Source organism: Bos indicus x Bos taurus, chromosome 10 (genome assembly GCF_003369695.1).
Source record: "Bos indicus x Bos taurus breed Angus x Brahman F1 hybrid chromosome 10, Bos_hybrid_MaternalHap_v2.0, whole genome shotgun sequence".
Classification (NCBI taxonomy): Eukaryota; Metazoa; Chordata; class Mammalia; order Artiodactyla; family Bovidae; genus Bos; species Bos indicus x Bos taurus.
In genome coordinates this window covers 52634347-52647446 of record NC_040085.1, presented here as the reverse complement: position 1 = coordinate 52647446, position 13100 = coordinate 52634347, and the positions used below count along the sequence as shown (strand labels likewise).

The 13100-nt window shown below is 34.2% G+C and overlaps 1 protein-coding gene across 4 annotated transcripts in view; it reads right to left on the bottom strand.

The window, feature by feature from the left end:
- DMXL2 (Dmx like 2) overlaps positions 1 to 13100 on the bottom strand; it is a 166995-nt gene that overhangs the window by 114688 nt on the left and 39207 nt on the right. For all 4 annotated transcript variants that reach the window (XM_027554014.1, XM_027554013.1, XM_027554011.1 and 1 more), the window contains exons 2-6: positions 12643 to 12768; positions 10109 to 10180; positions 6760 to 6838; positions 5812 to 5947; positions 5116 to 5182 (exon numbers count right to left, since the gene is read on the bottom strand). In XM_027554014.1, the coding sequence (XP_027409815.1) occupies positions 5116 to 5182; positions 5812 to 5947; positions 6760 to 6838; positions 10109 to 10180; positions 12643 to 12768 (480 nt within the window). The remainder of the gene's footprint in view (positions 1 to 5115; positions 5183 to 5811; positions 5948 to 6759; positions 6839 to 10108; positions 10181 to 12642; positions 12769 to 13100) is intronic.

Genomic DNA, 13100 nt, shown 5'->3' with positions numbered 1-13100 from the left:
ACCAGAAAATTACTAAGGCTAATCAGTGAATTTAGCAAAGCAAAATCAATACATGGAAATCACTTGCATTCCTATACAATAACAGTGAAAAAAATCAAAGAAATTAAGGAATCAATCCCATTCACCAATGCAACAAAAAGAATAAAATATCTAAGAATAAACCTAGCTAAGGAGACAAAAGAGCTATATTCAGAAAAATATTTAAGACACTGATGAAAGAAATCAAAGACAACATAAACAGGTGGAGAGATATTCCATGTACCTAGATTCAAAGAATCAATATTGTGAAAATGATTACACTACCAAATGCAATCGACAGATTCAATGCAATCCCTATCAAATAACCAATGTCATTTTTCACAGAACTAGAAGCAAAAATTTCACGATTCTTTTGGAAACACAAAAAAAACCTGAATAGCCAAAGCAATCTTGAAAAAGAAGAATGGAGCTGGAGGAATCAACCTTCCTGACTTCGGACTGTAACACAAAGCTACAGTCATCAAGACATTATGGTACTGGAACAAAAACAGAAATGTAGAACAATGAAACAAGATAGAAATCCCAGAAATAAACCCACACACCTATGGGTACCTTATTTTTGACAAAGAGTCAATAATATACAATGGGGCAAAGATAGCCTCTTCAATAAGTGGTGCTGGGAAAACTAGACAGTTACATGTAAAAGAATGAAATCAGAACACTTCCTAACACCATACACAAAGATAAACTCAAAATAGATTAAAGACCTAAATGTAAGACCAGAAACTATAGAACTCTTAGAGAAAAACATAGGCCAAACACTCTATGACACAGATCACAGCAACATCCTCTATGACCCACCTCCTACTGTAATGAAAGTAAAAACAAAAATAAATAAATGGGAGCTAATTAAACTTAAAAGCTTTTGCACAGCAAAGGAAACTATAAACAAGATGAAGAGACAACCTCAGAATGGGAGAAAATAAAAGCAAATGAAACAACTGACAAAAGATTAATTTCCAAAATATACAAGCAGCTCATGTAAGTCAACACCGGAAAAGCAAACAACCCAATCCAAAAGTGAGCAAAAGACCTAAACAGACATTTCTCCAAAGAAGACACACAGATGGCTAAAAAACACATGAAAAGATGCTCAACCTCGCTCATTATTAAAGAAATGCAAATCAAAACTACAATGAGATATCAGCTCACACCAGTCAGGATGGCCATCATCAAAAAGTTTGCAAACAATAAATGCTGTAGAGGATGTGGAGAAAAGGGAATCCCCTTGCACTGCTGGGCTTCTCTGGTAGCTCAGCTGGTAAAGAATACACCTCTTTTAATGCAGGAGACCCCAGTTTGATCCCTGGGTGGGGAAGATCTGGAGAAGGGATAGGCTACCCACTCCAGTACTTTTAGGCTTCCCTAGTAGTTCAGATGGTAAAGAATCCTCCTGCAATGCAGGAGACCTGGGTTCAATCCTTGGGTTGTGAAGATACCTGAGAAGGGAACGGCCATCCACTCTAGTATTCTTGCCTAGAGAATTCATGGACAGAGGAGCCTGGCAGGCTACACAGTTCATGGGGTTGCAAAGAGTCAGACACGACTGGTCAACTTGCACTTACACCATTGGTGGGAATGTATATTGATATAGCCACTATGAAGACAGTATGGAGATTCCTTAAAAAACTAGAAATAAAACCACCATATGACCCAGCAATCCCAATATTAGGCATACACCCTGAGCAAACCAAAATTCAAAAAGATACATGTACCCCAATGTTCACTGCTGCACTACTGACAACAGCTAGGACATGGAAGCAACCTAGATGTCCATCAACAGATGAAAGGATAAAGAAGCTATAGTACATATATACAATGGAATATTACTCAGATATAAAAAGAAATGCATCTGAGTCAGTTCTAATAAGATGGATGAACCTAGAATCTATTATATAGAGTGAAGTAAGTCAGAAAGAGAAAAACAAATATTGTATACTAATGCATATATGTGGAATCTAGAAAGATGGTACTGATGAAACTATTTGCAGGGCAGCAATGGAGACAGACACAGAGAACAGACTTATGGACTCAGTGCAGGGGTTGGGGGGAGGAAAGGCTGGGATGGATGGGGAGAGTAACATAGAAACTTACATTACCATATTTAAAATAGATAGCCAATGGGAATTTGCTTTATGACTCAAGGAACTCGAACCAGGGCTCTGTAACAACCTAGTGAGGTAGGATGAGGAGAGAGGTGGGAGGGAGGTTCAAAAGGGAGAAGACATATGTATACCTATGGCTGATTCATGCTGATGCCTGGCAGAAACAAACACGATACTGTAAAGCAATTATCCTTTAATTAAAAATAAATAAATAAAATATCCAGGTTTAAACCGGAGGTTCTGAGCTCTTCTAACCCAAGGCACCTGCAGATAGAATTCAAGATACAAAAAATATTTTTGATATGTCAACTGTATCCTCTCATGCCTTAGCATTTCAGTGAGCCATTTCCAATTGACAGTATCTACATAACTTTGCCTGAGTTTTTCACAAATTGTTTATAAAAGCTGAGAACCAATGTTCTGCCCTCACTAGCCCTTAACTAATGTGTGTATGTGTGATGCGTGTGAAGAGTGTGAGAACATAATGTTGCAAGAAGCGCTGCCTCCCAGAATTACCCAGAGATTTAAGCCTGTTCATCACCTGTAAATACAGTCTTTTTAAAGCAACTTTACTTCCCTGCCTCAAATCCAGTATATTCTTTGTGAGCACCACCCATATTAATGACTTGAACTAGAATCCTTGTCTTGGAGTCTGCTTCTTGAGAAACCAAGAAAACCAAGACCCAGAGTTACCAGGAACTTGAGTCAGGGAAAATAATTACTTCTCTATTTTTATAACTGCGAACTGAAGGACATGCTAAATTTCGGTTATGAATATAAAGAACATACCAAAATGATATTAACAGTATTTGTGACTTTGTGTTTAAAAGAAATCACAGATGTGTTATTATTACATGACAGCTCACATCATGTAATACCTCATGCAAATACCTCCAAATATTCTTTGAAATAGTTATTTGTTAGTTTACTGCTAAACTGCACACAACTGCAGTCTTTCTGCCTGTGTTACGCAGTCTTCCTGTCTATAATGTCATCAACTACTGAGCAACTAATTACCTCTGTGCCAAATAATTATTCAACCACAATACAGTTGAGTGTTCTACAACTAAAGATCAACTCAAAGAGCCTTGAGTGAATTCTGATGTTGGAAAACCTATCCTTGCCTTGTGAAGTGTAATATGGAAATTTTAATTCCATACACAACTGAATACAAGTAAATACATTGCATGTGTTTAATTATCATTTTATACTTATGAAATACTACATAAATTTAAAGGAGCATTCATAGAATTAGGTGAAAAAAACTCCTGAAAATAAAAAATGTGACAGTAGGAAAAAATTATTTCAAAATTAAAGCTGAAAAAAAAACCCCAGAATTTAAACAAACAAAAAAACAATGAGGGGGCCCACAGAAAATTAGAGGATCAGTATAGAAGGATCCACAACTGAATAAGGGGAGATTCAGAATGAGAGAAAAGAGAACATGAAAGGAAGGAGATAACACAAAAGGAATAATATAAAGCAATTCCCCTGAACTGAAGAACATGAGCTTTCAGACTGAATGGGTACATCAAATTACCTACACAAAAAGAGTCTTTATCCCATATATATATATATATATATATATATCTGTATGTAAATATTTATAGCTGACTGACCCATTCCACCACATCTTGACATTTCAGAACACCAGGATAAGGGGAAGATTCTTAAAACCTCTACAAGCTGGATGGAGCTGGGGGAACAGGGTCTTAATGGCACTGTACCTCTCAAATAGCAACATTGCAAGGCAACAGAACCATGACATTTGTGGCGGATTCATTTTGATATTTGGCAAAACTAATACAATTATGTAAAGTTTAAAAATAAAATAAAATTTAAAAAAAATTCTCAAGGAAAATTAGTTCCCACCAAATTCTATGCTCAGTCAAATAAAGCATAACAGCAGAAGAAAGAACTGCTCAGACTTGAGAGGCCTCTAACGTGTTTTTTCCCCATTCGTCTTTTCTCAGGAACCTACTAGAGGATATCTCCATCAAAATAAGGAAAGAAGATAAATGATGCTAAGAAACAGAGAATTTAACAAAGAAGATGGACAGAGAATTCCCTGAGGTTGGTAAAAGAAAATCCTGAACTGAGAGCTCTATATTAGACTCCAAGAGCAACTAAGCCAGACTGAGCAACTAAGCCAGAGCAAAGAGAATACACATTTCCAGGATACCTTCTACCGGGAATTATACTGAGAGGAGATTCAAAGAACATCAGAGGTGTGAGGGATGAATTAGGTATACAGAAAACTAAGCAAACAGTAAAACATACTATTAACACCAAAGTAATGATTCCATGAAGAATCTTTTACATATTCTTAATAATGTGCATAATAAATACTGGTTTTCCCAAATATTATGAGACACTTAGAGCAGAAAGATAGGAGGAAGGGAAGTGAATACACATATGTGTGGTTAAGTGGAGATGGAGTTGGGGACATCAGCTACAGAACTAGTCTCAGTCTCCATAGTAGTGAGGCCAGAGATGATATATAAAACCAAAAAGAAAAACAAAATAGTTAAACAATGGTAGCATAAGCAAGTTACTTAAGAATATGGAAAGAAGTATTTAAATACGCAATTGTACAAATCACTGCCTATAGGACACAGGAATTAAGAGTGGGATTCAAAAGGGAGTGCATCTTTTCATTGCAAATCTAGTAGTATTATTTTACTTTTTAAATTATGCATATATGCTATTTTTAAACATAAAAATTATTTTTAAAAACCATAAATTTTTGCAATGGTCAAATAATAAAAATTATAGCCACTATTTCCCAAATGCCAACTGCCTATGGGAGACATATCAGGTATTTCACAAAGCTATCACCTATTCCTCAGGCCACCTTTGTAATGTAGGATCCTTCCAATTTTACAGATGAAAAATCTGAAAATGAGAATGAGTGAGGAATATTTCTAATTCTTTTGTTTTTTTCCTGTTTATGTATTGTTTGGTCCTTTACCTTTCCAGCAGTAGCAAAATATTCACCATCAGGGGACCACTCCATCAAATGTACAGATACTGAGGTTCTAAAAATACAAAGTTAAACAGTTAGCATTTTTTAAATCTAGAACACCTTTTATATATATATATAAATGGTCAAAATAAGATTTTTCATAACATTATCAAATAAGTGTTTTCACCTCTCTAAAAATAAATCTAAATATTTCACCTCCCTAAAAATACAAATTAACTCATTAAAACCAACCCAAGGTTCACTTTGGGGATCCAAAGAATGCAATTAACATGCTTAAATGATATCACAACCTACATGCTCCACCAACATCTTAATGCAACATTTTAAAAACTGAGCTCATCACCTTCCCTGGCTAGTTGGATCCCTTCATATAATCTGTGTTGTCAATGGTACAGCCATCCTTTCACCACACCTTCCCTCTGCCTATCCCATCTATAGTTTATGCGCTTAATGAATACTTCCTTTGTGTCAACCATCTGAACCCAAGTCCTGAGGTTATTAACTATGAAAATATTTTCATCTTTTTTTTTAACAATCTATTGTAGCACATATTAGAGGATGAAGTTATAATGGGTTTTGGTCAGAAAAAGTCTATTTTCTAGGCTTCTAAGATCATTATGAAAGGGAACTTTGTTTAGGAAGCATTTTTTAAATTAATGAACAACAGAGTGAGACACTAACTTGCACTGCCAGATGCACTTCCAATCATTTAAAACAGGAAGAATTTTATTATTGATTTCTTCCTCCTCTTCCAGAATGTCACCTCCTGGAGGAGCCCACAACTGAAGAGAATCGGTTGCTGTCAACAATCTGTTATCTGAAAATTAAAGAATGTTCTGTAATAAGCAAGGATTATCTGGAGAAATAAATACACATGAGGGCGTCTACTCCAGTCTATAAACTGTTCCGTGAAAAATAAGCAAAACTGTCTATGAAAAACACTTGTAGAGTATATCCACTTAAAAAGTTGCATGAATCACTAGATAAGAAAACTTGAGAGAAATAGAACAACAACAACAAAAAGCGTACAGAGACATTGTCTATCAGGTAAAATCTAGGGGGGAAAAAAAAAAACAGCAAAGTAGAATAACAAAACAAACCCAAAGAGACTCTGACATATACAACACAGGATATTCTCTGGCTATGAGACATAACTAAAGATTAATAAAATGTTTTTTTCTACAGACTATTAAAATTACCCTCATTAACTGCGAATGTAAAAAGGGACAATAACCATTATTATTAGAAGTTTCTAATCTTTCAATATTAAAGACAATAATTTCTTGAAATACAAATAACAAAATGAGATAGGTTTTTATCTTGTTTTATTCCTAATTTTATTTCTTAATAAATACAATAAAAGTAAAGTACAACACATTAACTAATGAAACAAATCATCATTGTTTCTTGGAACAAACATTCAAAAGTAGGGGGGGAAGCACAGAACTAATAGTAAATTAAGCACTATACAAAGCAGTTTATATGAAAAAGAAAGTACACTCATTCAGTAGCCAAAAAAAAGAATATTACTGATCATTTTCTTATTGTGGGAGGCTATATCACATTGTAATCATACACTTAAAACAAATTATTAACTTTCCATAATTTTTAAAGATAATTGCTAAATACCTTGAGGGTCCCATGCTAAATTGTATGTCACGGAACTCAAAAAAAACTGCCCAGTTTTAAGCCACTGACACTTGAGTTGCTGAAATATACAGAGAAAGAAAAAAAGAAAAAGATACGTTTTCAAAATAATATCCACAAACACTACATTATCATTTTCTTCAACTTAAGACTTCATGATCTGAAACAAATATAAATATTTCACTATTATTTTCAAAATACTGTTTTAAAAATCATTTACAGTGGTTCCACTTACTATTCTATCATATAAAGCTGTTTGCCATGCCCAGTCAAAGCATGTCTCCCAGGCTTCCTTCCTTGTCTAAAAACACATTCTTATTCCTAGGGTATCCTTTCTTCTCTATCTGCACACTCCTACAGTTACATCAATAACTAGCTAAACCATTACCTCTCCAGTGAAGCCTCTTCTGACATTTTGGCAGCATTCAGAGCAGTTTTTACTTGCTTTATACCACTGTAACAACCCACTCCAGAATTCATGACTGGAGAATCCCATGGACAGAGGGGCCTGGAGGGCTACAGTCCAGGGGGTAGCAAAGAGTCAGACACAATGGAACGATTTAGCACACACGCACCATGGTAACGCTGATCAGACTGAATTATCTGTTTATATGTCTGACTCTCCTATTACACTGTAACTCTTCAAGGGCAGGAATTATGCCACAATGAGCTTTGTGTACTGAGTGTGGTAATGTCTAGTACACAGATGCTCAATAAACATTTGTAAAAACAAAGCAAATGCACATCAGAATGAAGTGCAAATTAACATCATCTTCTGGCGTCAAAGTCTAAAATAAAACTAGGTCTACCCTGATAGCTCAGTTGGTAAAGAATCCAGCTGCAATGTGGGAGACCTGGGTTCGATCCCTGGATTCGATCCCTGGGTTGGAAGATCTCCTGGAGAAGGAAAAGGCTACCCACTCCAGTATTCTGGCCTGGAGAATTCCATGGATAGTCCATGGGGTCCCAAGAGTTGGACATGACTGAGCGACTTTCAGTTTCACTTTTTCTTTCAACCTTCCAAAAAGTCAACAAATTTAAACTATGTAATACATAAAACCCACAAAGCTGACATATATTATATTTGAGTAATCTGCATCCTATTTTATTACTGTTTTCATTGTAAAGTATAGAAAGAAGATTTAAAATTTAAAAACCAAAGGCCTTTCACATTAAATTCAGTAAAAAAGTTTAGCTATTTCTTTGCAGTAGACAAACATATAATGTACTTTTGTGAAAGTATGGTGCAACTTAATGCATGTCAAGTCATCCCCAACTTTTATTAGGCAAGTTATATATTAATTGCTTGGCAAGTAATAATTTAATAAATGATAATACCCTCTCTAATTATAATACCTTAAAAATATTTTTAACAATTAAATAATTTATTCAAGATTTCATGACTATCTGGAAGTGGAATTTCAAAATACAACTACAAAACCTGAATTTCAGTATATAAAAATAATTTTATATTTTTTAATTAGGGAAAAGGTTATTTTTTGAACCCTATCTCTACTAACCCAACAAGTCACAATAGTATTTTAAATACTACTCAACAAATCTATTTTAAAATAATAATTAAATTATTCCTAAAACTGGAGCTATCCCTAGTATTCTTTCCTTTAATATTTTCTCAGAGTGTAACTTGTGGACCAATTACAAAGCAAAAATTTTGGAAGTGAGGTCTGGAATCTCAATTTTTTTCCTTTTTTTTAATTTAATTTTTATTTTATATTGGAGTACAAGTTATTTACCACATTGTGTTAGTTTCAGGTGTACAGCAAAGTGAATCAGTTACACATATACATATATTTTTTTCAGATTCCTTTCCATATAGGTTATTACAGAATATTGAGTAGAGTTCCCTATGCTACACAGTAGGTCCTTGTTGATCATCTATCTTATATAGATTAGTGTGTATATGTTCATCTTAAACTCTTAATTTATACTTTCCCCTTTTTTCCTGTGGTAACTGTAAGTTTGTTTTTGAAGTTTGAGTCTCTGTTTTGTAAATAAGGTCATTTGTATCATTTATTTACTTAATCTGAATTTTTAAATATGTACTCTAGATGACTCTTAAGTACCCAAAACTTTGATATGTATTTCATAACACTATTAGAGGGAAAAGACTGATATAACTTGTACTTCTGAAAAGAAATGTAATATTCACATACATACATTTAATGAAAAAATATCAAAACCACTTATTTACTGCATTTAATAATACAATATTTTTTTTAATTACTGGTAAATATGTCAAGAAGTGAAATCCTGGCATTCAGATTTCACACTGGCAGTTGAAAATATGTCTCAGATGGTGAAGTCCCAATGCATACAGTAATTTTAAATTTTTTAAAGCATTCTACCCATATTGGATTTTCTGAGTATTAAATAACATAAAATATAATTCAGTACCCAGAGAGTAGAAGTAATGTTCCAAATACTGTTCTAAGTACTTGAGAGGCATCAGTGAACAAAAGAAACAAAGCTCCCTACCCTCATGGAGCTTATATGGAGCTTACGTTACTTACTAAATGGTAATCTATAAATAAATAAACAAGGTTAAGTACTATGGAAAAAAGGTTAAAAATAGAAGGACAGGCAGGTTAGGATGAAGGTGGGAGAAGCAAGTGGCAATTCTTAAAAGGACAGTCAACGCACATCCCACTGAAAAGGTACTACTGAACAAAAACAAAGGGTCTGTAAGAGCTGGGCCTGGAGCTATCTAGAGAAAGAAGGACATTCCAAACAAAAGAACAACCAATGTAAAGGCTCTAAGATGGGAGGGCAACTATCCAAAGAACAGTGAAAATGCCACTACGGCTGGAGTGACCAGAGAGGACAAAAATAGGAGATGAGCTCTGAGAGGTAATAAATGGGTACAGATGCAGGGGCAAGACGAGGGGTGGAGGAAGGACTGTGGTCCGTTCTAAGAATCTGGGGCTTTACATGTGAGAAATATGAAGCCATAAAAGACTTTTTACCAGAAAAGTAACATGATCTACTCTGCTAAGAGAAGAGGCAAGGGATACGTATAGACATTAGACAAGAGACTAGTCATCTAGATAAGAAATAATAAATAAGAGTTCAACTACGGTAGATTCCAATTAACAAGGCAATCTCAATTAGGAATATTCTAGAAAACTGAGTTTCTAAAAGGCCTAGGGATATATTCCCAGTGAATGTAAAAGATTTTACCATGAATCACCAGACTAACTTCACACTGATATTCCAGCCCACCTTCAGCACCTGCTCCTAAGGAGCTCTTTACTGCTGTCAACTGGATTCCAAACTCAATTATAAAACTTTTCTACTACCATTTAATACTTACACAATTTCTCTTATGAGAATTTATGCCCAAGGGCTCAAAAATACAAACAGCGTTACCATATGAAGCTGCAATCTAAAAGAGAATAAACAAAGCATTAATATTTAAGGAAAAAAGAAAACAAAAATAACTTCCTTTTTATAATAATGTGTAAACTGACTGCATGCAATCCGAATACAGTATTCATGGTTTATTCTTTTCCATAAATATAACTGGAAAAGTCCTGGACTTAAGAATCTCTTCTCTGTTCAAAAATTCAACAGGCTTTATTTCACATATCAAATATAAGGCTGACCTATTCAAAGAAATCATCTTTTCCTATAAAAATTTCATTTTCAAATACATAAATAAATTTTACTAACAAAGATACATTTCAATGGTACATCTGTCAGAAACCTTACAGTCCAGTGAAAATACTATTAAAACCATGAGAAGTAGAAAAAGACATCAAAGAGCAACAGGTATTAAAAATATATCAAAAAAATGACATGAACTATACCATCAAACAAAAAAAATTACCAATTGGGAACACCATGGAGAAGAAGGAATAGAAAAAATGGACTAGGGAGAAACCAGAGAGACATTCTGCAACTAAATGATAAACAACTGATGTGGCCATCTCCAATGAACTTAAGCCAAGGGTCTGGGGGCCAAGAGGACTTTGTTCCAGGTCACACACCTAAGAAGAAGACCCACAAATTCCTCTTTCCCTAGGAGCTATCAGTGCCTGTTCTCTAGTAATTCCTTGAAAGCCAGTTCCCAGTCTATCCTCCTGTTGGCGAGAGAGAACCAATTGCAGGGAACAGACCAAAAACCCTCTCTTCTCACACCTATCATGGGTCTATGAGTTAACCTATAAAGCTAAATTAGGCATTGGTTTTTAAGGTTAACCAAAAAGATGCACTCTGATTTCAGGGCACTCTAACACACACAAAAAATGTTATTTTAATTGTTATTTAATATCTAACACTCTTTTCAAGAAAAAGCTTTCCCTCCACAATGGTAGGAGAAGAGCTACTTAAAATGCCTGGCTAAGGTAACACTCAGGTGGAAGTGTTATGAATGATCACATTCAACATGTAGATGAATGAATGAACAAATGATTATCATGGCTTAATACAAAGTCCTAAACTGAGAGTAACCATCACAAGGACTGGGGATAAAGAAAATTTTAAAAGATGGCATTAAAAGACAATGAATCAGGGATGTCTCAACTTGGTCTTCTTTACCTCCAACCAGGATAGAAAAAGTAAAAACATGGTTATGAAAACCAAGGTCTTCTATATTCAAAAAAAAAAAACTTTGCTCCCAGAGAATCTGCTTATTCTTATTATCACCAGCACATAAATAACTTTTTAAAATGTGTCTCTGACAACTATCATAACAGCTCCAGGCAGGTTTAAAGCTACCACACTTGGCAAAGGGAGATAAGCAATGAAAAATTAATGAGAAATCTGACACTGAGTGTTTTCTAAAAAGTAAACAATACTTAAGGAGAACAAATGGGGGGGGGGGAATCATAAAAGCAAGAAACAAGTATCAGAAAACACCAGGAAATTCAGTGTTTTATACTATGTCAGTTTTTGGTTTTTTTACTGGATTGTCATATTATTCATACAAATATTAAAGCTTGATACAAACAGGAAGGTAGGACGATGTGGGTACCCAGCAGGTGGGCAGGGGTAGAAATGGTATAATAACTGTAATTTATTGTTTGGCATAAATTTGCATTACTATATAGCACCATAAATATTCTGATTAAATATATATTTGATAAAATTTGTTATTACTAAGTAAATACAAATTTCTAGAACACTAAAACTATTACAGGAAAAATATCATTCTTATATTCTCATAGAAACATTTAACTCTGCTACACAATACTGGCCTTAAAGAACTGCTAGAATATACAGCAAAAATGCTATATTTACTTTACATATAATGAAAATTTGATGTATATCATGTTTGAAATTTGGGGGGAGAGCAACAAATGATGAAATTTGAATAATTTTAAAATAAATTCTCTGTTCAACATCTGAATGAATGAGCTTTAATATTCTTCAAATGACAAATAGTTTCATTAAATTAACAGAAACTTTACAAAGCATCAGTTATATAACAAATATTATACTAGATGTTAACAACTTGCTACATTTCTTGATAAAAATCTGACATTATTGTTATTTGAGAGAGAGAAGGTATGCTAGGTATAGAAGATAAAGGTTTACTTTCCTGCTACTGGCATAAAAGCTGCCAGAATTATCAACTGGAAGAATATCAATAGGAACAGGAATGTGAAGCCTGCAGATCTTTTAAGACAGTATATACAGGAAGAACAATTATCACTTATCAGCTTAACAGTTCTTCATGATTTGTATACAACCTATCATTACCCTTTCCTACAAATAGCCATCTAAGCAAGGTACACTACATAATTAGAAATTGTAGGCAAGCCTTGTACAGAAGCATAAGAATATTCTCTGAGATAGTTAAATATATTAAAAGATGGTATTTAATAAAGTAAATAAATCCCTTACTCTTCCGTGTTGGTTAGAACACTCCACACAGCTGACTTGGATGTTTCCATGCTTAGCACCAGGGATGATCTGCACACATTCAAAGTCACTTGCCAAAATAACAATATCACAGCCTGATCCATATGCCTAAAAAGAAAAGTTTTATATTATGTAAAATATGTAACTTGTGAATTATTATTAATCTTAGTTTCTGTTGCTATTGCAAAGGATACTATGACATATCTTACAAATACAGTTAACGTAATATTAAAAATATCAATTTCCAAATCAGAACATAAAAAGTCACACCAGATGCATGACACACCATACATTATCATTCAGTCACTGCTAACTAACAGGAAAAATGGTTCTTCCAGGTCTTAAACATTACAGCCTCCATACCTCATTAATCCTTTTGTTTGGAATTTCTCTCTAATGCTCATCTCAGAGATGAGACCCTGAAAAATAAAACCTTCATC